This window comes from Drosophila bipectinata, chromosome 3L, assembly GCF_030179905.1.
Source record: "Drosophila bipectinata strain 14024-0381.07 chromosome 3L, DbipHiC1v2, whole genome shotgun sequence".
Lineage (NCBI taxonomy): Eukaryota > Metazoa > Arthropoda > Insecta > Diptera > Drosophilidae > Drosophila > Drosophila bipectinata.
The window spans coordinates 7,415,379-7,443,169 of record NC_091738.1 but is presented as its reverse complement, the minus strand read 5'-3'; the positions used below and the strand labels follow the sequence as shown (position 1 = coordinate 7,443,169).

The window sequence follows — 27,791 nt, the reverse complement described above, 5'->3', positions numbered from 1 at the left end:
CCTGGGTTGGATCTCCCTTTAAAGGCTGTGGTTTTTCCGGGGTGGCTTTGGGAGCTGGTGGTTTTTGTTTTGCCACCTGCTGGGTTGCCAAGCTCCCATTATGAGGGGAGGGCATAAGCAGTTCGCTTTTATGGGTGAATGAACTCTGTCTAATTAGGTTAGCGGTTAGCTCGCCCCAAACTGAGCATTAATTCTACATACTTGGGGCAAATTAGTTACTACATTATCGGTTTGGGGGTAAACCTTTGCTGGTAACAATATTTAAAGTGGGAAGGATGATTGCTTCATAGTTTCCTAAGATCCCTTAAACCTCATCTCAGCCTTAAAGTGTTTAAATTGCAAATATCCATTGCACATATAAGGCGAGACTGGCCATGCAATAAATTTCCAAGCAGGAAGAAGGCCAGAGGCTCAGACACGTCGAGAGTGTTGGCCGCCGCGACTGCTTAATGAAAAAGTAGCCAAAGTGGCATAAGCGGCAAAAAGATGGGCAAGACATTCAGCCGACCGGCAAGGTAAGGCCTGGTCAATTGCCATTGATGGCCAAGAACAGCAAACAGGCAGATAGAGAGCCAGGCAACCAAACAGACAAACAGACAGAGGACAGAAATTGCTAGACAGGGGAGAAGTCCCTGGCAAAAACCATCAAAGCCAGCGCCAAATGTTGGCTCAAGCCCAGTGGAGAACATGGCCATCATCGTGTGCAATGTGCGTGCATCTTGACTTTTTCTACCTGCCAGAGCATCTTTTGTCCAGCTGCCTCCCTCCTGCTGGTCATGGCCATGCCATATATATCCATGCAGCTGAGCTTTGATTTGATGAGGATGGTGTGTCCCATGGTCGCTTTCTGTTTTTCCATCGCCATCTGAATCTGCAGCTCCACCTCCGTTTTCGTTGAGCATTTCACTTTATGTCGCCTGCAAACGAGTGAAATCCACAGTCGTCACTTGCCCCCAATCCCCCCAGTGTTTAAGTCGCTAGATCAGCCCAAATGACTGCATCCGCCGCGTGAGAGAGGCATCTCTTATGAAGTAATTTTATGGTATATCAGATGACTAAACGATCCAAGCTGCAATTATATTCAATCCCAGATTCTTGAGACAGTGAGAAAAATCCAAACGAAGGAGATTAGACTCACACAACCAGCCACTCTTGGTTTTTCTCTGTGTAATCCTAAATAACAAGTGCAACACTAATTTCAGCAACTGTGCCAAAATGACGGCAAACATAGATAGAACCAATTCTGATCCAGTTTCGTTATTGTTCTCTCGAAAGCGTCAATTGCCTAACTGGAACAATAGCAGCTGCAGCTCAGAAGCCGTTCGCCTATCCCATTAGCAGAGCAAATATAATTACAAAGGCTAACTGGGCCAACAAAAATGTGCAGCATAGTAAGAGCCAAGCCGAGCCGGGCCGGGCCAGACACAAGCGAGCCAGGCGAAGCGCATAAATGCATGTTAAAGTCAATTTATGCGGGCCAGACAATGCAGGCGAGATCCCCTTGGCATCCTCGATGGAGATTGCATCCTGGCACATATGTAAGGCATTCCAGGATACGTGCTTGTTAGCGTAATGCGAATGCCTGCTCCCTGCTCCCTACTCACTGCTCCTGCTACCTGAATATGTAAAGTGGGCTGACAGTGCGTATGAGCGATATGCGAATGCCAACAGCTCAGATGGCTGGGCAATTTCAATGGAATGGAATGCAATTCTGCTTCCTCCTTCCTTGCAATTAATTTCACGTTGAAGGAAAGTCTGTCGCCACTCGCAAACCCAAAATCTATGACAAATGGCCTGCGCAGACACACTGCCAGCCAGACAGAAGTTGCAAGACGAATGTGCAACGTTTTTTCTCCTCAATTTTGACAGCTGCCGAGTGAGTATATTGTTCGAAATTTCAAGCCCAATGGTGTGAAGAAAATCATTTTTGCTGCGGGAAAGTTTGGCCGGCAGCTATAGTTACTCCTATACCTTTTTTATGGAGCCATTTAGAAATTTTCCGCTTGAGTTGGGCCTGTCGGGGACTTAAAATTTCAATCTAACTAATAGAAGAGTGTAGACAAAAATCAATATTCCCAACGTGCAACCCCAACGGAAATGTTTCGAGTCCCCCATAAAAAATAGGCAATGATATGAAATGAATAATATTCGTTTTTTTTTTGGGGACAACAATGCCTAATGACACGCAACATGGGAGTTATGAAGCCGAGCCAAGAAATAAATGAAGGGTGTGGTGCCTGTCCGAAAAGGTGACGGCAGGCAGGCCCGCAGGGAAACGCGAAGCGGGAAACCCAAAAAGAAAATGTTTAGCCCCAATATCTGCCTCCCTGTAGCGATCTGTTAATGATACTTTCCCGGTGAAAATCGCCAACTAAATGGCAGTCGCCAGTCGGCACAAAAAAATGAAAACGAAACGAGGACACGCACATTATATAGCAATTTGTGAGCAACTGCACCAAACAAAAAAAGCTAGCTTCGCCCGACTTTCGCGACTGAAAGGCAAAAAGTTTAAAGCAATTTGGATTTGGGATTCAGTATTCGGTATTTGGAATTGTTATAGAGGGGGCCAGTTTTTGCGGCAACTCACGCAACTGGATTGCCCCCAAAAGGACATAACAACAATTGCCCGCCAGAGTCCGTGAGAAAAGTCAATGTCAAGGTGTCGGGAATGATTTTCTATTTATATTTATTTGTTTTTCGAATGCGTTTCCGATTGCTGGGAATAGCTGGCATTGTTATTAGCTGTCGAATAATTGTTTTGCTGCCCAGAGGCTCATTAATAATTTATACGACATACCAAGACGGAATGCCGTGATTCACCCAAAATGCATTGAATTTTTCAATAGATTTTCATCACTGACTGGTGCATCAAACATTTCTTAAAAGCTTCTACCTCTTGAAAAGAATTTTTTAATTAAATTCTTGCCTCAAACGAAGGGTAAACAATCTCCCTGCCAGACGCAGGCTTTTTCGATTCTTTTAATTGACAAAATTGATTAAAATGTTGCTTAACATTTTGCGCCAAACTGACATTTATCTTAATTGCTGAGAAGAAAATAGAAGAGGCCCAAAAGGAAGGCCAATGAAATGGACACAGATCCCCAAGATGGAGCTCTTAATTAGATAATGGTTGTCAGAGCAGTTTGTAAATTGAATTCATTGAAGATAAATGGAACGTGAATGGACAGAAATGGAATGAAATGAAATGCCTTTCTACGCTTCTGAAGAATGATTTGAGTTTTCCTTCCTATATCATTTCGATATTATGCCGTTCCTAATGCTTTCCTTTTGATGAGTCGGCCCACCCGGAATACATAATCTTTTTTAAAACATTTTCATGGCCTTTCAAACATTATTGTCCATGGATTTTTGTCCGCTGTCAGCTATTTATTTTTATCAACGGAATTCAGATGTATTTCTGGTGTGGCCTGGCTTTTGGTGCCAAAATGAATATGATTTAGCTGTTAGCACAGTTTTCTTATTTATGGGCCATGACTGCCGACACAGTATCCACGCCCCTTCGATATGTGCCTGTCGTTATAATTTGAAGGGAATTTCTTAAATATCCGTCTCACCATTAAAGTAGAGACACACAAATTTATTGCCTCGGAGCTGGGGCAGCAATATGTGGCAACTACTTCCGCCGGTTGTCAAGCATGTGGCAGACAAATGTTCTGCTGGTCTTTGGCCTTTTGCCTCCTTTTCGAGTGGCTGCCGCCGCACTGCATTGCACTTGACACGTTTTCAAGGAGTCCTTTTCTAAGGACTTTGGACTTTGGACATTTTCCAAAGCAAAGCAGAGGTACGAATCTCCAACGAAAGAAGATTGCAGAAGGAAAATCCTTTAGAGTCGAGTGTGTGACTGGCATTTTTATAGGCTGCAGTTGAATTATCGACACATTTTCTGTTTCCTTGGGCCACTATTGACTTTTCCCGGCGCCACCGCACACCGCACACTCGTTTAACTAATCAAAAGTAATTTTAATCAAAGGGAAACCCTCGCCGCAGGCCAACAGGATAACAGTTAACAGATAGCAGAAAGCAATTAAAGCCACGTGCAAAGTTTGCCAAAGTTCTGGGCCAAAAAGGTGGGTCCACCTTCAAGACATCAGGGAAGGATTGCTGCTCGATTGTTCCCTATTTGTCTTTGACAAAGATCACAGGGAAAAGAAAAGTCCTGGCCCAAGGACTTGTGGGTGGGTGGGTTAGGCAAACTTAATTAATAAACCAAGGAAGAGGCGACTGATTGAAGGCTCTCTTCTGACTGCCGCTGTGCTGCTGTGTGTATAGTATGTGTTTTCAGCAATGAATCGAAACTCATTAAAAACTTTCGCTGCGGTTTCATTAAAGACGGCAGCTGCCGCGTCTCGACCTGCCCCCCGATGAGTGTCTCCTATTAATATGTCAAGGTCTGAAAGCACATACACCCACAATTTTGCCGACAAATAAATTTGAATAATTAAAAGGCCCACACACACAATAAGCTGAAATAGATGCGGAACAGCTGTTCTTTTATTTTTCGGCAAATGCCAGGACAAGATGTTGCCTCCCCCCAGGGGCGACGAAAAGGGGATACATTATTTAGAAAGAGACAGCAAGGGACGAAACAAAAAGGACGAACAAATAAAGCAGAGATAATCGGGCCAGGAGAGTGCACAGCCCCCACTAAACAATAGACCAAAGCGACAGCTTGACAAACTAATAACAAAAGGCAGGAGCCTTGTGACAAACGCACTCGAGTGGCCAAGGGTAAAGGAGCCGGCCAAGATCCCAACGGCTAGATATCCTCCACGGCCAGGACCCTCGGTTAGCTCATTAAAAATGAGAGAATGTTTTCGTATGCCAACAAGTGCCAAAGTCACAATTTTAATTTACCCCAGACAAGTAACTGAGAGACTCGGTGTTTGTTCGGTAAAGGGTGAGGTCCTTTTAGCCCTGTTGTGTTTCGTGTTTGCATAATCCTCTCACTCGAGTGTCCTTCAGCCAGCTAGCCAGCTCCTTACCAGCCAATTATGAGGCTTCTTACTGTCTTGAAAAAGTTGCTTAGCGAACTTTAAGCGACAGCTGACAAAATCCATTTTAATTAAAATTCAAAGAAAAGCTCAGAGTCCGAGTATTAAATTGAGCGCAGCCAGGACGAAGGATACATAGCCTCAATTCACGCCCTATAAACCCTCAGTTACCGCTCTAGTTCCCATCGCCTATTTATAAGCCAAAGAAAAACTTTAAGAAAAAAAAGCCCCAAAAAGAAATCTCTTCAAGTATTTTTGCCTTAAATATTTTTCGATGAGTATGCAAATGAATTGGTGGCTAATTGAAAAAGCTTTCAGCACGCGCTCGCTTCGCTGGCTTGTTGGCTCAACAGCCAAAAAGGTCAAAAGAGCACAAAAGTGCCGGCAAAGAATATACAAACATTGCGTATACGCCGCATGGGTCGCACGCCTTTTTCCTATTTGCAACAATTAGGCGCCAATCGTGGCCAATTATTAATTTGGCTTGGCTTTCAATTAACCAATTTGGCGCCACACCCTCCCCACCCCCCTCCCCTTTACCTAAAACACTCAATTGTGCTGAGAATACTGATGGTTTTTGTTTTTTTTTTTTGGTTTTCGGTCGGAAACACAATGGTCGGAACTCAAAATGAAAATTGGTCCATTTATGGTATCGCAACAAAGCGCCGTGTGTGTGCAATTCCTTACATTTTACGATTGGCAGGCGGCGAGTGCTCAAAAATGCCAAAATGTTGTATACCCACCCACTCCATGTCCCTCTCTTCGTCTTCCGGAAACTTTTATGCTAATTTCCCACCCAGTCGGGGAAGGAGGGTGGATCAAGTGGAAAAGTGGAAAACTTTCACAGTATCCGACGTCGACACAGTGTCGAAGAAATGTTTGTTTAGAATTTGGCAGAGCGTTATTTATGGCCCAATAACTTTTAACTTCACATGCGGCCCCAAAAACGCTGAAAATGCAAATTAGTTGCCATTTGGCCGAGACTCACGTAGAGTCGAGCACTCAATGGGGCTGCCCAGAATAAATTTAATTGAAAAGACAGCCAGACGGTGGACCATAAGAGGGCATTTCCAGGTAAGCACCATGCTCCCAGCTCTTGCCTCCAACTTCCTGCTTTTCAACTTCCTCGAAGAATGTCAACCGAAAATCGATCCACCAACCTAACCAAGTAGCTAGGCTGTCCGTCAAAGTGTTTAATTAATGCCTAAATAATTGACAGCAACAAGCTATGGCTGGCATTTTCATTAATGTGATCCCACCACCGATGCCTTCCCCAGCCGCTTCATTTTCCTTATTTATCTTTTGTGAGATGTCCACACCGAAGGTTAAGGTCACGCCCACGCAGTTGGCTAGCTCTGTTGTGATATTGTTTTAGGGTATAGAATGAATTTCACAGAAAAGATAAAAGAGTATATAAAATTATAGATATGTTTTTGAAAACATATATATAAAAAGATACTAAAAATGTTTTTAAACTAGAAAAGTATACAAATTAGTTCCAGGAAGTATAAAAAACTTATTAAAAATACTATTCTAGTCCGATAGAGTATAGTTTTGGGTCAGGGCTTTTAACATCCCATAAATATGCGTTTTGGGCCAGCTAATTATTGGCCAAAAAAGTTGAAGCTGACAGTTGTCGGGCTTGCCACAAAAAACCTTTCAACTAGACCCTTTCGACGTTCTCTTTTTGAATCTGAAATCCTGAAAATCTCTAGACCCTCACCACGCCGGCCCCTTGGTCTGTGTGTGTGTGTGTGCGAATCTCTTTGTGTGTCTATTCTCTGGCGGCAATGTCAAAGGTCGCTGTGAATGGTGGCACATAATTGCACTTGACAGCAAAACGACAGCCAAAGCAGTAGCAGCCGCAGCAGCAGCAGCAGTGGCAGTAGCTGTGGCAGTGGCAGTGGCAGCAGTTTGCTGCATCGGTTGTCGACAGTCGCTGAGATAAGGAAGAAAATTCAAAGCCCAGGGAAAACTGTGAACGATTGCATAGCGAAATGAATTCAATTGCAAGCGAGTTCTCCAATGTCTGCAGCAACTCGCTGCCTGTCACTGATTAGACTGTGAAGAGCTCCCGGCGCTTTGATGCTGCGGCACAGATAATTTTCTATCCATTTTTTTGTGGCTCGGTTTTTTAGTTTTTCTATCCAAGATAGTTGGATGAATGAAACGTGAGCGGCGGCAGTTAACGAACCCTTTTTTTTTTGTGTTATTTGGGAATGGCAGAAAATTGGCAGAAAATGATCAGAGATCGCTGCAGAAATTTTCAAGCGATTGTTTTGGTTAATTTGCTTTGTTTCAGCTGGCCAAGCCCACCAGAGCACCAGCACCAGCTTGGGAAAAAGGGTGGCTAAGTGGGTTATGCAGCAGCAGCGTGCTACGGCAGCTGTCGGTTGCAAGTTCCGCCATCGAACGCTTCACTAGACACCCCACACACACCCACACACACATTACCAGGAACAATAACCGCACCAAACTTGGCACATTTGCGTGTGCTACCTATTTTGGCCACGAACCAGGATCGAGGAGCACAGAATGGCCAGAAAGGTGTACTGTGTGGGTGAGAAAGCATTTCCTAAATTATTCGCCTGACTCATTTTGGTGCTTATTGCAACTCGTTTGCTGCAGCTGGGCCAGGTGTAATTGCGAAATGTTGGCCAATTTGCAGCAGCAACAAATTGTGTAATGGCTAATAAATGGGCGAAATAGAGTAGAGCATGTGCGGCATGTTCATGGTCCAATGATCAGCTAGCCATTGAATGAATCATCAATGAGCTGGCCAGCGACACTCGGCCGGCTACTAGATAAGCCAGGCCAAAGTCCGTAAGCCCTGTCCGAGTAATGGCCACTTAATCCTTGACGACCAGCATTAATGTGGCACTTGACACACATTAAACGCGAATACAGCCGAGAATTATGGCCAAGAAGGTTGTTCTGGGCAGAGGTTTATCTACACCAGAAAAAAATAATACTAGGGTTCTTTTTCTAAGAAAATTATTATAATAAATAGATAACAAAAAATATGAATTAAATATTAGTAACTTGTCTTAACTGAGTCTACCTACTTCGTATCTTACTCAAGTGAGAACCGAACTAAATAGCTCACCAGAGACCCTGCCAAAAGTGTAATAACCTAGCCAAGAACAAGGTAGAGAAAAAGTGCCAGAGAAAAAAAATCGATTAGCCAAGCTAGTCAGCAATCAACCCGAAATGAGCGGAATGAATCTGTAATAATCAAACCGAATCGAAAAAGAGGAATCGCATTTGGAATCAGACAAGGCAGAGACACAAAGAGAGTTACCTCCGACGAATTCAAATGGATCGCCCCACGAATGGCTACCATTTCCGTTCGTTTTCCAGGCACATATATACTCCATTATCCTGTAGGATAAGGGGGAGTAAACCGGAATCAAGCCATAAAAGCATTTAGCCGATAATTTGCAATGAATATGAAAGGGAAAAAAATGAATAACCCCAGAGCCGAGCTCAAACACATTGGAGGCAAAAAAGGAGGAAAATTACATTTTCCCCATTGGCTTTATGATTTTTATTACGCTTTTAAGTAAGTAAGAATATTGAAATTTTTATTATTGGATTTGGGAGTGAAGCCACAGAATTGAGGGGCGGTAGTGCTGGAGCAATAACATTAAAAATTTATAGCAGTATATGCATAAACTTCGATATATCGGTGATGGCTTGTTTGTTTGCATTATGCCAATGTTGTGGTTGCCGGAATGCATTTTTCGTTTTAATCAGAACCGTGGCCCGGAGATGCTGCGAAAAGAGCCAAGTGTTGGCCATAAAATCCACCCAGCGGTGAGGGGTGTTAATTATACCACGTACACCCTATGAATCCCGGAAAAAATAACACGGGAGCATCTAAATTCTAGCGAATGTTTATCAAAATATTAACGAGCAGATTGAACTTTAACGAAAAGGTTAACCAAACACACAAAACAAAACAAATGTGCCCCTTGAAGGAAATGAAAAAGGAAATCTTTAAGAGAGCACATAAAAGCCCAAAAATACTTCAGGACTCTTGAGTTTTATTTGCATTTTATGACTCATTTTTCACGCCTTCTTCTGTCTGCCGGTTGTGGGCCTGCTGGTGTCAGTTGCGGCTGATAAAAGCCAGGACCAGGACGAGGACCAGGACCAGATTCAGGACAAGGACCAGGACCACAGCCCAAGTTAAATTGCAGGCAGCATAATCCTTTTTGGGCTACCCCATATCATTGTCCTTTTTTGCCGCAGGCATTGTGTCGTTGCCAATAATTTATATATATAGTAGTATATATAGAAACAAAATGCTTTTGAAATGCTCCTTCAGCCACAAACGGAAATGCCAGATAATTGAAATTGATATATGACGAGGCGAACCCCAGAGTTGTCCCCTTAACGTTTCTTCTAAAAACAAAACGAGGTCTGCCCTCGTAGATAAACAGAAAGCAAAAAAGGAACATCAGGAACACGAAGACCCGAGAGTTCTGAGGGCCAAAGCATATAGTATATTGCGTATACGCCGCATGAACAGCATTCATAATTTTGCGTACACATGGAAAATGGAAAATTCGTAAACACAACACAGTCTGAGTCTGAAAATCCAAGGCATACTCACACCTACACCTACACACATACACGACCAGCACGTGGACCACAGGCATGTGGCCGTCTTCATTTTATTTGTTTTTTAATATTTTTATGGTCGGTTTTTGCCTTTTGCTTCAGTCTTTATTTTTCTTTTCATTCGGAAATTCGAAAATTGGAACACATGCGTTTCACCTTCGCCTTAATTAATATTATTTTGTAAATAATAATTAACCTCGAGCGTAGAAAATGTTTTCGGTCCCGAAATAAATAAAAAAAAAAACATCACGATGAATACTATATACTTTTCATAATTTATTTCTGAGAGATCGACGGGGGTGCTGAGCGAAATGGCAATTAACATACTGTTCTCTATATAGAACGGAAATCGGTTTTATTTCTTCGAATGAAAAAAAGAGGAAATGTCAATCGGCTGCAATAAATAAGAAAAGAGCCTCAAATCCCAAACATGTAATCAACTTTAGCCCGGTAGATGCAAAACCATCAGAGGTATTCCATTCGAACTCAAAATAATTGATGAACCGAAGGCCCATAAATTCCCAATACGCAAGTCGGAAGTTGTTAAGCCCAAATAAATCGACTTGAATCGGATGCAATCGCATAAATATTTGATAGAGCTGTATCCTGAATAGCAAAATAAATGAAAAAATCACGGCTGAAGTTAAGTATACGCAGTGTTGCCAAGCGGCTAACAAGACAAGAAGAAAAAAAAAAAAGTGAGAAACGTAAATATATACAAAAATTGCAAAAACACACAAAATCCCGGCAAAAATAAAAGTGCGAAGAAAATATTTTCGGCGCCAGGCGGTGCTGTGCGTTCTGCGTTGAGCAAATAATTTATACACCTTTTGAAAGATTTATGCGGCTTGGCTTTAAGCATTTCAGCCAATCCATGAAATCAAAGCGTGAAATTCAATTAATTTAAGCAGCCGATTTAGACGTGGAAAGCCATGGCAACGGGAACAGCTTATTTTCGGCTGTTACAGGACACAAGACTTGTTACCAAAGGTGATTCATAACTCCCATATAATACCACTCCGGGACACTCTGTCAGATGAATCAGTTGGAACCTCGATGCTGACACAGCAAAAAAAAAACAAACAAGCGACAAATACAAACTGCAGCGGGATGGGCGCGGGCTGTTCATCTTATTTGGGTTAGCCAGCCAAGCGTATATATGTATATATGGTGGATCGGTAACGGTACTCACCGTTTGGGCCAAAAGCGTACATCCCCCATCCCCCTGGCCAAAGCCAAACGGCCAAAAGCCAAAACAAACAAATAAACAAACAAACGACGAAGCTGCAGCTGAAGCAAAAGCACAAACAAAGCGAAAACTGCAAAAGCATAACAAAGTGCACATTTTTTTTTTAATTTTTGTATTTTTTTGTTTATGGAAAAAAATGCAAATAACACTAAAGTCAATGTTTCGGAGGGGGAGTTACGAACAACAGGGGGACGAAATACACAGCACGTGCATGAAAAGTCTCCAAGGAAAACTATTATGCACTGGGAAGAATGGGAAATGGGGGTTTTTTTAAGAATTTTTCAATAAAATATTAAATTTAAAAAAAGAAATTTGAAAAAAATAATCTAGCACTGGTGAATTGTGGTTTAATAAAGAGCAGTCGAAGGCCATAGCAGCTAGTACTCTTTTAAGAAACCCATTAGATTTAGTATTATATACTAGATTTAATTTTGTTAAATAAATAAATAAAGAGTCTATGGGTCTATTGCCTCGAAGACATTCTTTTAAAATCAAAAAACCTATTCATTTTTTGGTTTAAAAAAATAAACCTTCTTTTTACCTTATAAAAAAAATTTATAGAATAAATTTTAACTGATCTCTAAACCTTTGCTTTACAAACCCGAATTTAAGACAGTTTAAAAAACTTTTCTAAAATCTTTTAAAAAAGTTTCTTTAAGTGCCCCTACAACCTACAACAAATGTCAATGGACAAACTTCAACTGCCGCTGGTGCCTCATGCTCCCTTGGCAGTTCAGCTTAGAAGAAAATTGAGTGAATTTAATTGCCATTCCGGCTGCAATGACAGAAAGAAACTTTAATTCCAAGCAAGAGCTCCAAGTGCAATGCCTCGGCTTGTCTTGCCGCATGGCTAAATTATGCAAAATGCTAAGAGTCCCAACAACCAAGACCGAGACCGAGACCGAAACAATGTTGCTGGTTGGATACGTGAGAATGATGCGACTAATGTTCAAATGATTTGCATACAAAGTTGAACATGTAGGAGTCGATTGTGGCAAAGTCAATGCCCAGGCAGAGGCAACAGTGGCAGCAGTCATGAACTTGCCGCACGAGTTGAATTTGCCTCGGTAAGCCCGAAAAACCCTTTTTCATGGCCCATGAGGCTGACCGGGCTCATCAATCTTGCAGGCAAAATTAATTGAAATTTTGGTCAACCGCATGTAACTGATCGAATCAAAATCAGAATCAAAAGAACAACAACAAAAACAACAACAACGAGAGGGCTGAGCATGGCACGCAAACAATTTCCACACATTGAACAAAAATAATAAACAGAACAGAGCAGAAACCAAAACACTGAAAGCAAACACAGTGGCAGAAATACACACAAAGAAAAAAATTTGTGAAAAATAAACTTGAATAAAAACGCACACAAAACTAAACAAATGCTCGAAATGCGATGCCGAATAATTGAACACGATTCACAGACAGACAATCACATTGAAATGGAAATTTTGTTTACAAGTTTACCAACTGTGAGGGTATGTGTGTTTTATAACAATAAACAAAACAAAAAACAATCGAAATAATAGCAACAACCACACACGACAGTAATTGTGACAGTTGACTAACTCTGCTTGCCGCCAGTTAAAGTTGAAAACTCTCTTTATTCGATGCTTCCGTCAACAAAAATGAAAAAACAAAAATTAAAACTAGCAACCACATTGCAGCTGCAACACCGGTTATCCACCATAAAATATGGCAAATACATTTAATTGCATTTATAAAAAGTTTAGAACAGTTTATTCGCTCAACCAGCAAGCAAATATATAGAAAAATGGTGTATTTTACGAATGTCAGATGAGTTTTTGTCTAAGTATTAAAACTAAGTATTAAAACATGAAATGTTTTTTGGAATTTCATGACTAATCCTTTAAAGATTCCGGTTTACAAAAAGATATTTCATGTATTTAAAGAGGAATGTATACAATTAAATAAAAGAATATTCCAGACACACAAAAAGATATAAAGAGGGAAGAATTATCTTAAAGTTCCCTTTGAAATTTGAATAAAAATTCCAGAATGAGGTGTCGTCTACCAGATATTTAATTTTAAAATCTTTAAGAAAAATCTAAAATGATTAAATCATCTCAAGAACCAAATTCATTTCCAAATAAAAATTTTCTAGAATTTACGACTTTCCTATAATGATAGCCCCGCAGCTAAATCAAACGAAATGTTTTATTTCGAATTTATTGAAACATAAAAACGTAATTAAAAGACACAACCAATGCGGGATGTCCAGAAGAGATAAACCCTTAAATTTAATTAGATTTTCAGTTAACAAAGCAGAAAAGAACTCACCTTGGCCTGAAAGGTAATGCCGTGGAAGAAGGCCTGCTCGGCGTGGAGCGGCACCCGCAGATCCTGGTCATCCTGGACCAGGTCGTACGGCGTCGAGGGCATTCTTAGATAGTTCAATAGCACCGATTCGGACCACTTGTAGTATCATGAAATGGTTTTCATCTTCCTTGTGCTACGCTTGTGCAGCTGTTGGCGCAATTGCCATAAAACGCCACTTGGCCGACGCTTTGGCTGTTGCTGTTGCTGCTGCTGCTGGTTTTGGCTAGGATGGTTTTGTATCTGTATCTGTATCTGCGACTGGTGGTGGTGCTGCTGCTGTTGCTGCTGGATTCTGCTCATGCAAATTGCTTTGGGGCGACGAGCGCTCTGTGATTGATTTGCTATTTGCCTCTCGCTTCGCCTGTCCTGGCCTGGTCTCTTCCCTTTTGGCCAACTTAAGCTCTTGCTTAATCTCAATTTATGAGCTTGCGGTTGCCGATTCCGATGCTGGCAAATTGAATTGCGTCAGTTGATTCTTTTCCCTCTCTGCTTTACGTTTTATTATGAAATCTGCCAATTTGCGCGGCGCTGCTGCGGTGTATCTGCAAGTAACAAAAACTGGTAAATAAACATTTTCGATGAAAAAGTAGAAAGGCTAGAGCTAGAGCTATATCTGTAATCAAAAGTCCCCTCTAATCGCTTCAGGACTGACCCACCGTAGATCTATCTATTAAAGTGAGTCATTAACTAACCATCGAACCCCACTGATTTTGCTTTTGAGTCAGCTCGAGTGTTCACTGGAAAGCAGCATGCTAATCACGAGCTTGGATTGAGTCACTGACTAGACAAGCTCGTGGTGCGATGACACCTCTGCCGGATGAAATTCGAATTGCTTTTCGATTGAGTCTGCGAATCTGGCCCACCTTTGCCCACCTATCTACGCTTTATAGTACTCCTACACACACGTGTCGCTGTTCGGGTTTTGAATTCGTAATTCGATTCGTTGTTTGGGGAAGTGTCTGCACTTTAATTGAGCTCGGCCTGAGGTATGTTGGTTTATTATTGAAATAAAATAATATTTTCTAAAGGGTATTTGAAAATTAACAAGTGTGTAAGTAAGATAATTCCTTTGTTGAGACTAAAAGTATTATTTCTTATATCATTTTTCAGTCTCATCTTTCTAAGAATGACGAGACATTATAGAATTTAAGTTTGTCATTCCATTCATTGCAGTTTTTATTCATTAGTCTTTTGCTTTTGAAGGTATATTAATATACTATTTTTATATGTATTCAATAAATAAAATTATAGAGATTTTCTTAAATATGCTTTCTCCTAAAAGACCCTGAACCTCTGACCCCAAATAACTACTGCGACAAAACATAAAAATTATTAAAAATATTAAGTAGAAAAAGTCAAAAACCATTTAAGTAGAACTCAGATCCCCAGTCTGGAAAGTTCTTATAACCCAAATTGATCTGATTTTGCATTATAATCGAAATTTAAACTTCGATTATGGAAATGAAAGACTGTGACTGGTTATTATTTCCCATACTCCCCTTTCGATGAGCTGCTTGAACGAGTTGATAAAACCCAAACAAAAACTTTAAACTCAACGTCAACAGCTGGTTAGCATTTCTGTCTCTTTTGTGGCCCCCACAGTTGTCTCTTTCGGTCGGTCTTTGTGCCCCTTTGTGCCGTCTTTGTCGCTCTTGTCGCCAAAAGACCCCAAACAGAAGTCGGCTGACTCCGCTTGAGTTGAAAAAGCCGGGCCAGAGGGTCATGGACGTTTACGCGTGTAAATGACAAGGCAGCCAAAGCGCAGCGCCAACTACAACAATTACAACAATAACAACAACAACAATAATAAAACCAACAAGTGCAACAAAAACAACACAGATATAAGATGACTTTAGTTGTTGCTTCGTTTGTTTATCTGCCTCCTTTTTGGCCTTTTCCAAAGTCTCGAATTGCTTGGCCATGTCTCCAGTGAATAAATATTTTCGAGCCAACTTTTTAAGTCAATTCCGATGCCCCCTCCCTCTCTTTCACTACCACACTGGCCCTCTCTTTCTCGGCCTGTGTCTTTGTGTCTCGCATTAAGTTATCAATTTGGGCGTCGATTGAGTTCAAATTGCCAGCAGCTGATACAGCTGATACCTCAAAGTGGAATCGAATGGAAGTGGTACTGGGACTGGGATTGGGATTGAGATTGGACATGGGAATGGGACATAAAATGCAGGGCACTGGGTTGAGGTTGGACGGCAGTTGACACTTTTCGGGGAGCGACATAAATCAGCTTTGTTTTAAGGTCAGCCTGCATTCTGGCGGGGATTAGGGAGGTGCCAGCAGCTTGACCCGATGACCCAACGACTCTGCTTTGTTTTGACATTTTTTTGGCTTTTATTTTGCTTTTAAAACAATATAAACTATTAAAACTTTAAAAGCTTTTAGTTTAATTATATTCTTCATTGATATACATAATTCTCCATTTCCCTTCAAAGTTTCCAAGCTTCTCCTTTAGAAAAATATCAATTTCCTGGTAGCCCTTTTCCATGCTCCACATACAATTTCCTTGGAACCTGGCCCAGAGTTCAATGTGCCTTGGTTCGCCCTCAACTATATATCTCATCATGTTAGCTACGACGCCATTTTGTGGCCACACACCAGCACACACTCAACACACACACACACATTAGTAGACATTCAGAGGAACAATAAGGTTCAAGTACCTCCACAAAGCAGGCTGCACATGCGTCGTACTAGACAAAACCCAACCAGCCAGGAAAAAACGAGAGACAGAGCACTTAACACCCACCTCCGACTGGCACTTCAAGCCACCGCCACCACCTTACCCCACTCTTTGCTGCAGAAGAATTGCTGCAGAGAGTCTACGCCAGCACCAAGCTACGCACGTTTCTTCTGGGTTTCTTTCATTCGGTATCTTCTGGTTTGTGGGCTGCAATCGGTGTTGCATTGTTTAATGCCTCGTGCTGCCTTCCACTTTTGGTTTATCACTTTAATTTTTTATGTGAGTTTAGGGTTGGAATTGTTTTTATATTTGGTTAGATATTTAGTATCTTTAGTTAGGTAATTTAAGTTATATTTTATTTTGTGTGTTTTTCATAGATTTTTAATTTTTTTTCTAGCCAATTTTGTTTGACATTAATAGTTTATTTCTTAAAAGAGGGCTTTTATACAATATATATATATATTACTCACAATTTTCTTAATATTCTAGTATTTAATAATACTAAAAGATTTCTGCAAAGTGGCCTTTTATACTAGTATTTTATGTTACTAAACAATTTATCAAACTACTAGTATTTAATAATACAAGATGATTTATTCAACGAGCCCCTTTATACTGGTATTTTATATTGCTAACAAATATTATTAAATACTAGTATTTAATATTACTTCATTATTTATTAAAATTGCCCTTTTGAACCAACTTTTATAACAAAATACTACTTTTAGAGCTTTGTTCCAAAAAAACGGCTACAATATTACTTAAGAAAACTTATTAAAACTTTTAGAAAAATTTAAAAACATGGCTTTTTTCGAACTTTTTTTTGTAAAGTGTATGTTCTTGAAGTTACATTTTGTTCTTGCGCCCGCGCCTGATACTGCAACTGCAACTGCAACAAAACGAGCGACTGGGCAGCCAGCAGCAGTAACTACAACAACAATTTGAAACTCGTATCGTATCGCCTGCAAGTGAATGACTTGGCGAGCCCTGATGTCGTGCTTCTTGGAACAAGAAGCATTCGAGAGGAGAACCGGTTTTTCGATGGCTTGAATTGGAGTCGACTCGCATTCGCAGCCGCAGCCGCAGCACAAGTCGGAGTCAACTTCCTTTCCGGTTCTTGCAGCCACACATACACATACATACTCCCAGACACAAAGCACACCTTTAGATATAAAGATACATTTGTATCTGGTGGTAAGAGAGCAAGCGAGATGGCCAGAAAACAAAGCCAAAATGCAGTCAGCTGCAATTTGTGGCTGCTGTTTTTCAAGTTTTGAGCTCGAACTTGCAATTACGTTGCAACGACGAATGAAGCGAATCGCTTGGCAGCTTTTGTCATGCCCGAAACTAAAGATACTTACTGCGCAGTCGCAGCCACAGTCACAGCCAGATTCACAGCCTCCGGTGCAGCAGTTGCACTTGCCGCAAGCCTCGTTGCCACGGATTATGCAAGCCAAACGAAAAACGAAACTGGTCGCTGGCAGATTGGTATTTTTGAAGCATTTCTTTTCTGTAATTTTTTGGGAAAATTGTTGCGCACATTTTGCCGCGGAATAAGTTGAAAGGAAAATTGCCAAGTTCCCGTGTGGCATTGCTATTGGCTTTTCTATTTTTTTTAAGCCAATCGACCAAATAAACATATATGAACGGCCAGAAACGCCAATTAAACGGATACCAATTGGCGAAAAAGATGGCCAGCCACAATAACAAAAGGCAGGCGGTGACGACGAGCAGCTGCGTTGTCTCCTTGTCGGCTTTGGCTAAAATCACCACACCCCCTTCCGCCCGAAAGTCCGGTTACGGGGCATCAATCTTGTTTTCGATTTCAAAGAAACTAACTGCCAAGCAAGGGGACAGGACAGAGGAGCAGGCTGTAAAAAGGCAACTTGCTACGCCTTAGAAACGTATGAGATGGCCGGCAGAGAGTATCTCAGCGATCTCCAATCGTTAGGTACAGGGAAAACAATTTTTTTAAGATATCTCAAAGTTAAGGTCACAAATGTGGAAGAGAGTAATCTCTATAAAGCATGAAAATAGCAACAGACCAGCATTAAGATCTTAAACCATAAATCCTTTAAATATTTTAATCCCTAATAATTTTTCTATGTGCACCTGAGTTCTAGGCGTCTCGCCATTGTCGCCCTGCCATATATTTATGAGGCAGACAGGCCAGACAGAGCCGGCAACAGACGGATGAGCGGGACGATGCAAAACTTTTTGCCTGTGTATCTACAAGATACATTTTGTGCGAAGAGGAGCCCGCCAGTGTCTGTCTGTCTGTGTGTTTGTTGAGCGCCTATAAATAGCAGCGGGCGGCCACTCAGCCTGTGTCTGCTCCCCCAGCCCCATTTCATGTGAAACGCACCTCTCAGATACTATTTGGCCTAAACACAAAAAAAAAATTAAAATAAAAGTCTGTTGAGCAAAACAACGGATTGCCAAATCAACGAAGGGGTGATGTTTAGCATTGATTTGTACTTTTTTTCGGGAAATTCTTCAGCAAACATTCTCCTCTAAATCTGTATCTTTCCAAACGCGGATCATTAGCAGATCGGGGGCTCTGTAAAGCGCTAGATACCGGGGCTAACCTTGAAGTTCTCGGCCAGCAAATGATTAAAAACTTTTCCCCCCCAAGAGGTTATTTTTTAAACTTCTGACTACGGATATTAATGATCGGGGCCAGAGTGGAGAAAAAAAAAAGAGAATCGAAGTCGAGTCCGGTCAGTTATCAGCAATTTTGTCATTGCACTGAAATTTATCGTTTATTATGAGTCTGCCTCAGTGGATTCCGTGTCATTCTGTGTGTGTATCTTGCAGATGCATTTCACCAGAATCAAGATTCCATGGTGCAGTGTAAATGGGGAATCAAACAGTTCTCGATTTAAAGAGATATATGTGTGTACTATATAGTGCCACTATATTCACATGTTATTGTTGTGCAATAAATTATAAAAATAATAAACACGAATGTGCTGGCGGCTGTGTCGGTCTTTTGGCTTTTATCATTTTTTTTGTTTTTTTTTTTTGGTTTTGCCTTTTTTTCGTCTCATTTTGGCACACATTCAATATGCCCACAGATACAGATACAAATACAGATCTTAGCTGCAACCCAAAAAGTACGAGTATCTAGAACGCGTCGCGTAATCAGTTTTTTAGCTGCGATCTGCAAAAAGTTTTCTTCGCCTTTCTTTTTTTCACAGTTTTAGTTTACAGAGTCAGCACTTTTGTGGCTAAAATGATTATGAAATGATGCGAAACTTTCCATTTCTATGCGTTTCATTATTCTGCGTGGGTAGTTCGAATAGTTCTCCTGTCGAGTACTCACCTTATAGCGTATATAGTTTCACAGTTATCACAGGCTAACACACACTCAGACACTCTCACACTCCCAGAAGACAAACACCTACAGGTCTTGGTTTTGTGGGATTTTTTTTTCTCAGTTTGGTCGGAAGGTGATTTCAAAAATTAACTGCCAATTCTTGGAAACGGGCGTCGATGAAGACGACGCTTTTTTCCTACCTATCCAACGCTCTGGCAGCAGAATGTTAATAAACGCCGTTTGAGCTACGGATTTGGCTAAGAGAGTTGTTGGCCAAACAGCACCGCGACTTGTTGCTATGTTTGTCTGTGGAATCTTTTTCTTTTTTTTTTCTACCCAGTGTCTACTTCTTGAATATTAAATAACTTTTTTTCGCCAGTTGTGCTTTCCGCTTTCCTGGTTTATTGGCCGAACCCGCAAATTACAATATAACTTTCGCACGGAGCGGAAACGCTTAGATTATGATCGGGTAGAACTTCACTTTCGTCACGAACATAAAATACAGAATGCCGTTAAACCCGTTTTCAAGAATGCAACCCGCGACATAAGAATACCAATATATGTATTTGTAAATAAAAAAAAATCTTGTGTTTGTTGTGCTTAGACTGTCGCCTGCCTGCGGTTTATTAATAAACAAATTTTTTTTTATTAACGGAAAATGACTCGAATTACGTGCGTGTGTAACGACGAAACTGATATTCAAAACCGTGTTTTTTTTGTATACACAACCAAAAAAGCCAACAACAAAGGCAACCGGTATGCAAGGAAGAGTTTTTCGAAATTTTCGTTTTTCGATGCGACGCCAGAAAAACGATGAAATTACGTATACGCCTGTGTCTGACCACAAAGAACGCCGAACAACAACTGAGGGCCCGAAGCTGAAAAGCAACAGAAAAGCACTGTGTTACTGGCCAATACAGGGTGCTGCGGAAAAACCAGTTTACTGTGGGGCTCTCGCTCTTTGTGCAACCACCCCCTTACTTGGCCCCCTCGCAGTGGCAGTCAACACTCGGCTCTCTCTCTCGCTCACGAAAAGCGAAAGCCATCGTCCAATCAGAATCCATAAAATACACGTGCTCGTCGCTGGGAGTCTGACGGGTGATGGATTAGGGGGCCTGGGGGCTGGCTGGGGTCCAGCGTTTTAGCAAAATTTCTCTGTTTTGATTTCCGTGCCAGGCACTCTCTTAGCCAGAAGAAGATGCTCCTAAGCCCCACAGGGTAAACATGGTCAAATATTGTCAAATGATATGAAGGAAGAATCTTAACATGTTCATGGTACTAATATAAAATATATTTATAAAAAAAAGTGAATACTTTTTTGAGACTAAAATAAAAATTAAAATTCCATTAATTAGGAAATATTTAAATTTAATATTTTAAATTAGAATGTACATAATTAAGTAGAGATAAGTAAAACCTTTAATAAAATAATAAATAACATCTAAACAGTCTGAAATTTCATATAATACCATATCATTTAACATTTCAAAGAATTTAATAAATTTTGTAATGATTCTATTGCTATATTCCAAAAATTTTCAAAATATGTAAGCCATTATGCGGTTATCTCAAGCTTAGTTCTAACAAAACTGGCATTCCTCCTACAGAGACAGAGACCTCACCGCAAACCTAATAAATATGCCCAAATCAAGGTTGACAACTAAATTCTGTACATACCGAAAGTAACCGAATATATGGAGATATGGAGAAAGGCTTTTCAACCTGAGAGGCTTGTGTTTTGAGTCTGACAACTCATTCCGCTTGTATCCGCAAATATCCGCGCATAATTCAGCCCAACTCCGCCGGATATGAGGGCACGTGTGCGATGGTAGGGATGGGTGGCTTGGTGGGTTGGTTTTTGGCAGGAATCGTATTCATGGGAAATATGCAAAAGCATGAAACCGCAATCATATAAAGGGCAGGCGACCCACACCTAAAAAGGATGACAAACAAGCGAAAACTCGATAAAGGATGCGGCCGGGTTGCCTGGCAAACGACTCGGAATACAGACAACGGAACAGGAGCTTAGTGGGCAAAAGGATATGCAAGGATAAATGTTCCTGAAATCGGTGACTCGGAGGAAATGCATTCAAACATCGCCAACTGGGCAAATATTTGCAGTATTTTAATTACATTTTTTTTTGTCGATGGTCCAAAGTTTCGAGAACAGTGCCACAGGAATAGAGATTGGAAATTAAAAGAGGCAAGGAACAAGTTCAAATTCCCGTCGCCCGTCGCCAGTCCTCTTCGCATCGCCTTGCCACCCTTTAGGTGGCCACTTTTTTAATTAAAAAGGCGAACAACTGAAAATGGCGCCCGCAAAATGGCGTACAATTTCACAGCTTAACAGGGACAAACTTTTTGGCCGGCCAACTGACAAAACTTTAAATGCGAATGGCAGTCATGGCCAACACACGTGTGTCTGCCAGCCACACAGATATTTTTGGGTATCTTTAAGGCCTTGAAGGCCACTCAAAAGCCGTTCAATCATGGCAAGTTCTCCCCTTTGGCCTGCGTCAGTTTTCACTTAACACATTGTCGAGGAATCTTAGGCAACCCTACTTAGGATTCGGTTTCAGGTTTCAAGTGGCAGCAGCCTCAATGGGATATAAACTTTTTTTCCATTTTTTTTTTACATTCGGAAAACTTTTCAACGAGTGGCACTTCAGGGGTGGATGCATGAGCCCATCGAGTCAACAGCTTTAAAGCTGAATCAATTAATAACTTTTCACTCAAACATACGAGAGGCGCCTAAAAGCAGACTCATTATTGTATGTATAAATTATATTACAAGAGGTCGGAACAGCAATGGGAAAAAATGGAACGGCAACGAAACTCATTTGACATAAAAATATACTGCACATGCTGGGCTACAAGATGTGAACTTGATAAGCTTCTGGATTTTTTTGGGGGGGAAGCAGGATAAAACCAATAAATTTATTGTCGCAGGACTCGTGTGGGGGGAGAACCAGGAGGGGCTCTGGCAGCTGCCGCTCTGATCCCGTCTTTTGTGTTAACGCTTCGTTAAATCTGCGTTAATTTATGTGGGCGTGGCTGGGACGTTGTGCCTCCGGGCCAGAAGCCAAATGACTTTGATAAACCAAATTGTCTTCTCCGGGAAAAGTCGTAGTCGTAGGCCGGTGAGTCGTAAAATGTATGCTAAGAAGGCTAAGGTAGGAGCGACGGCAAATCAATCAACAAGGCAAATAAATACAATTAATGTTACATTACGCATACGCCACGTTGCACAGCTGGAGATGGAGTTTTTTTGCCTTCGTTCTTTGGCATAAATTATGCCAGGCAACAATTCTTTGCAATATTATGCATGTCAACGAAAATGAAAGAAAAAATAAAGCTTCTCTTTTACTTTTTCCAGCAGCATCTTGTACATGTATATTTTTTCTTTCTGCAAAACCCCCACTATATGCAGAAACACGCACATCGCACTGAATGCCGGGAAATATGAATAAAAGAAAATCAAATATGCACTCGCGTGAAAATTAATGCGACACGCTTTTCAAGCCTTCTCCCACTCGGTGCTCGGCGCTCGACGCTCGACACTCAGAACTTGGGACTTGGAGCCCACAACTCGACTCGTTCAACATTTTCTCCTCATTTTTCTCGCTTTTGCACATTTAACTTGTTTAATTGGTGGAGAAGCAGCGCTAAAATGGAAGTGCAAACCTAGAAAATGTTCATCCAGGAAGCGGAAATAGGAAATGGGGCACAAAGTTGTTCAAGATTTTTTGTTGGTTTGGATTTCATGTACATGTAAAATAATAAATAATTCATGTCAAAGCAATTAGTGATTCTACCACAAAACAATAATTGGAACCTGTTGAAGCCAGGTACTTTATATCAATCATAGATTTCAATGTATTTTGTTGGCCAACATCAACAAACCGAAACCGAGATGAATGAATTGCAAACAGACTTAATAGAGTCAGGAGCATGTTTGTGAATGCAAATTCCTCCGAAAACATTGAAAGCAATTTGCTGAAGCAATTAGAAACGTTGAAACATTCTAATGGCCAGGGACTGCCAGGACACAAATCATTTCGGAGTATTCACCTGGAAATGGAAGGAGCTTAAGTTCACTCAACCGTTAAGGTAGATAATACTCATATTTTTCAACAAGTCTTGACGCTTCGGACTGGCAAGATATACTATAATTTGGGTTGTAACTCAAAAAATTTTATGTTAATGGCACTTTCATTTAAAATTCTTAGTAATAAGGTACTTGGATTTAAACAAAAAAGATTAATTTCCACGCTGGGTTAACGGTGGGCCTCAGCTTTCTTGACTTTAATTAGGCCAATTTGTCCTGCTTTGTTGGACATTAGCTTAGTTCTGGCCTGACTGATTTTCGTCAAAATACTCTCAGTTAATTGCTTCCCAAACCAGAACTCCCTTCGACTTAGTAAGCCTAATTAGAAATTATAATTTCATCTAGGCGTTTGATTAATTATGAGAGTTTTCCAGCTAATTGGATTTCAATTAGTTGGCAATAATGAGGTTATTAAGCAGTGATACCAACTAAACCTATAATACTTTGAGAATTATAGTTACAAAGTTTAAAAATAATTTCTAATGTGTACCTACTCCTTGCAACCTAAATGGCTTTAGACACTTTGGAGTCGTAAAACTTAATGGTAATTTTAGTAAATGGGAATATTCTGCCATTCCAAGACCATTAGCGGACCCTCAAATCATTTATAATCTCCACTAATTGCGGCACAAACGCTTTATAAGTCCTGGACCCTGTTCGGCTAAAAGTTCATTCAGTAAGGAAATGTGGCAGCTGCTGTTACCAATTCTACTTCTGGCCAACGGCACCAATTGGTTGAACCCAATTCTGGCTAAAGGCTACAAGGATAAGCCCTTCGAAGCAGTTGTTTTACTGACCCATAGCCAGAAGGAATATGAACGAATGGATTTAAATTCTTCATGGCCTGTTTTGAATTTCAACGAAAAAATGGAATTTTTTCTGAAACAATCCTTCAACTCGGAAGTGCTAGTAGTGGTTTTTCAAACAGGAGATACTCGTTTGGATGATCAACTATGGACAGCCCTGGATCGGAATCTACTGAATATGAGAAGAGCCCGGCTCTTGTTGGTAAGAAAATGGGAGGAGAAGCCATCCGAAGAGTTAGCAAGAACCCCAGAGCACCTAAGGTTCATGTATGTGGCTGTAGTGGTCCGAGGAAATATGATATATCGCCTACAACCCTATGCTCCGGAAAGATGGAAGCTGGTGGACCTCAATCAGGGCTGTTTGCTACCCAGAATACGCAACTTTTATGGAAGACATATACTTACGCTGCCCGATCAAATGGAACCACGATCGATTGCCTATCGAAACAACGAAACTGGGGAAATCCAAATGACAGGCTATGTGTATAAGTTTTTCCGAGAGTTCATAAGGGTCTACAACTTCACATTCAAATGGGAGAGACCCATTGTACCTGGAGATCATATGACACTATTCGTCCTGAGGAATATGACTCTCAACGGAACCATTAACATGCCCATCAGCTTGTGTGGCTTTGAGAGAAGTACAAAGAACGGAGTTTTCTCTACGGTCCTCGATATGGAAAAGTGGCTGGTTATGGTTCCATGTGCCCACGAAATATCAACTGCCCAGGTTTATCTAGAAGTAACTGGCGGAAGATTTCTGGCTGTCCTCGTGATCTTTTACTATTTATTCACAATACTGGACACCTGCTTTGGGCCCGTAATACTCCAGACTCCGGTTAATTGGTCAAATCTTGTGTTTAACGAGCGCATCATGTCGGGGATTATAGGCCAGTCCTTCAGAATGAGTGCCACAAGAGCCACCAGTTCGAGGGTCACCAATGCCACACTATTCTTTCTTGGCATGGTCCTGAGTAGCTTGTATGCAGCTCACCTAAAGACCCTACTAACCAAACACCCGACCTCGCGACAGATCTCCAACTTTGAGGAACTCCGAGACTCCCCAGTCAGTGTACTTTTCGACGAAGCCGAACACTTCTATTTCGACAATATCGACAATGGACGACCCGTGGATGCTATCCGTTCCAAAATTTCGTTTATCAAATCCGATGAGTTTCATAAACTCAAAAGGGAAACCAATATGTCACGAGCATTTTCCACCTTAGTGTCGGAATGGCAAATTCTAGCCAAAAAACAGGAGTTGTACAGACAGCCGGCTTTTTGTTCCCTGCCAGGACTATGGATCATTCTCACTAATGTTCTTTTAACCGTGCCGATGCAGGCAAACTCTATTTACGAGGAGCCACTGAACGTTCACATCAATCGAGTTCAGGACGCAGGACTCTTGGAGCACTGGAAGAAGCAAACACTCCTCGAGATGGTCAACCTTAAAATTATTTCGCAAAAGGATCCTTTTCCCTATGTGGCTTTCCGGGAGTTTAAAGTTGGAGACTTGTTTTGGATTTGGTGTTTGCTAGAGATTTGTTGGTTAATTTCATTTCTTATTTTCCTCTGTGAGTTGTTGGTTTCTTTTTGGATGAAAAAATGTTCAAGAACTCCTGAAAATTAAAGTAAAAATGTACAGTTTTAAACTTTGAATATAAAGCACATTTCAGAGGCCTTAACTAACCCACAAAAAAAGATAATAAAACAAAAACTTTACCCAAACTTGTCAAATGTGTCATAACCCGGAGGTCTGAACTTTCAGCCCGTATACTTTCCAGACAATATTCGGCCCAGGCTAATGGGCTAATACCGTACCCCAACTTTGACATAAATCAAACATTTCACCAGATTGGGAATTACTTTCGAAAAATGTCACTACCGTTGCTGCTGCTGTTGGCATTGACGAGGTTTAAGCGTTTGTCACCGGATCGCACTTTTGTTTGTTTAGTTTTTGTTTTCGAGGCTTCAGTTTCGAGGCCCTCCCTCCCTCCGTCAGTTCGTCAGACATTCAATCATCCGGGTCTACTGTGGGATGTACGTTCATACGCCCCCATAATTGACGTTTTGCGTCGGAGTCTTTAAAGGAATCGGAGCGTCAGGGAGGGACACAGACAGTAACAGGATTTTCCGCTTATTGGCGAGTTAACGGGCTCTTTATGATGCCAGGACATTAAGGGAGCAGACAGGATGTTTATGGCAAAATCGATGCAGAAAATGTTCTTTTTTTCCTCACCAATGTAGAGAGAGAGAATATTAAAGCCCTATCTGATCAAGCTATGAATACATTTAATCCAGGCAAATGGCACAATATTCATCCAATTTAAAGTGCCACTTTTTTCCATGTAAAGCATTTTATCCTCTCTCTGGGAAAAAAATCAAAATCAATTTTCTGGCCTGGCCTGGCTCTACTTTACATGAATTTACAAAATAAAGCCACCACTCTGTGTTCGCAAAATCGAATTATTGATGCACTGAAAGCAACTGGCATTTGGCGTAAAAATTTTTAATTAAGCCCCGAAAACCCAGTCCGTATCACAGGCCGGTAACACTGAGTCCAGAACGTGGCTAGTTCGAAATGTCCTGTAATGCAATATGCAAATTAGCGGCTACAAACCAGCGTCCTGGCCCATGCCCGGAGCTGGGCACTCCCCTAATTGAACCACATTTCGGGGCTAATTGCAACAACAGCCGAAAATTTCGACATTTGCAAAAATGTTTCACATTGTTCTCTGCTTTTCAGCTGCAGGATATCCAGGCAAGCCCGCCAGGAGGCAAAATTTTGTACATTTCACGTTGGATGGCCTGTCGAAACAATGCAGCCAGAAATCTGAAAAATTAAATGCCTTTTGTAACAAACGTGAAATATTATCTGAGGGATTTAAAGTTATATGATGCTTTTAAGTAGCTTAACGATTGTCCATTTTCGGCCGGGTTGTGGATATTCCAGGTAACTGTTGGTTGAAGTTAGTGATTGAAATTTAAAGCTTCATATATACAAAAACATTCATATTAAAAATATTTTAATGGGCCACATTGCCCTTCCATTTTGGAAAGCAAACTCCTAGAAAATTTGGTAAAAATCTAAAAAATATTTTAGTCCTAGATTTTGATGCAAATTAGTGGAGAATCCATCCACAAATCGATTAAGGTATTCCACGCAAGAATCCGATCATTATTGAAAAAGATATAGCATTCAGAGTGGGTCACACTGCCCTTCCATGCGGATTCCCCATTTTTTGAAGGGGACCCCCTAGAAAATTTGGAAAAAATCTAAAAAATATTTTGTTTCTAGATTTTGATGCAAATTGGTGAAGAATCCATCCACAAATCGATTAAGGTAGTCCACGCAAGAATCCGATCATTATTGAAGAAGATATAGCCTTCAGAGTGGGCCACGCTGCCTTTCCATGCGGATTCCCCATTTTTTGAAGGGGACCCACTAGAAAATTTGGAAAAAATATAAAAAATATTTTATTCCTAGATTTTGATGCAAATTGGTGGAGAATCTATCCACAAATCTATTAAGGTATTCCGCTCAAGAATCCGATCATTATTGGACAAGATATACCCTTCATAGTGGACCACACTGCCCTTCCATGCGGATTCCCCATTTTTTGAAGGGGAATGGGG

The 27,791-nt window shown here is 41.0% G+C and overlaps 2 protein-coding genes across 4 annotated transcripts in view; one reads left to right on the top strand and one right to left on the bottom strand.

Moving 5' to 3' along the window:
* Positions 1-20,097, bottom strand: part of LOC108119582 (capon-like protein) — a 42,303-nt gene extending 22,206 nt beyond the window's left edge. For 2 of the 3 annotated variants that reach the window (XM_043210082.2, XM_070279743.1), the window contains exons 1-2: positions 19,248-20,097; positions 13,192-13,772 (exon numbers count right to left, since the gene is read on the bottom strand). In XM_043210082.2, the coding sequence (XP_043066017.1) occupies positions 13,192-13,293 (102 nt within the window). In that variant the 5' untranslated portion in view covers positions 13,294-13,772; positions 19,248-20,097. Of the gene's footprint in view, positions 1-13,191; positions 13,773-19,247 lie in introns of those variants that run through there. The other variant, XM_043210066.2, reaches the window with a different exon arrangement.
* Positions 20,098-24,033: 3,936 nt separating this feature from the next.
* Positions 24,034-25,785, top strand: Ir67a (Ionotropic receptor 67a). The gene has a single exon (XM_017232788.2). The coding sequence runs from the start codon at positions 24,034-24,036 to the stop codon at positions 25,783-25,785; it is 1,752 nt and encodes a 583-aa protein (XP_017088277.2).
* The last annotated feature ends 2,006 nt before the right edge of the window (positions 25,786-27,791 follow it).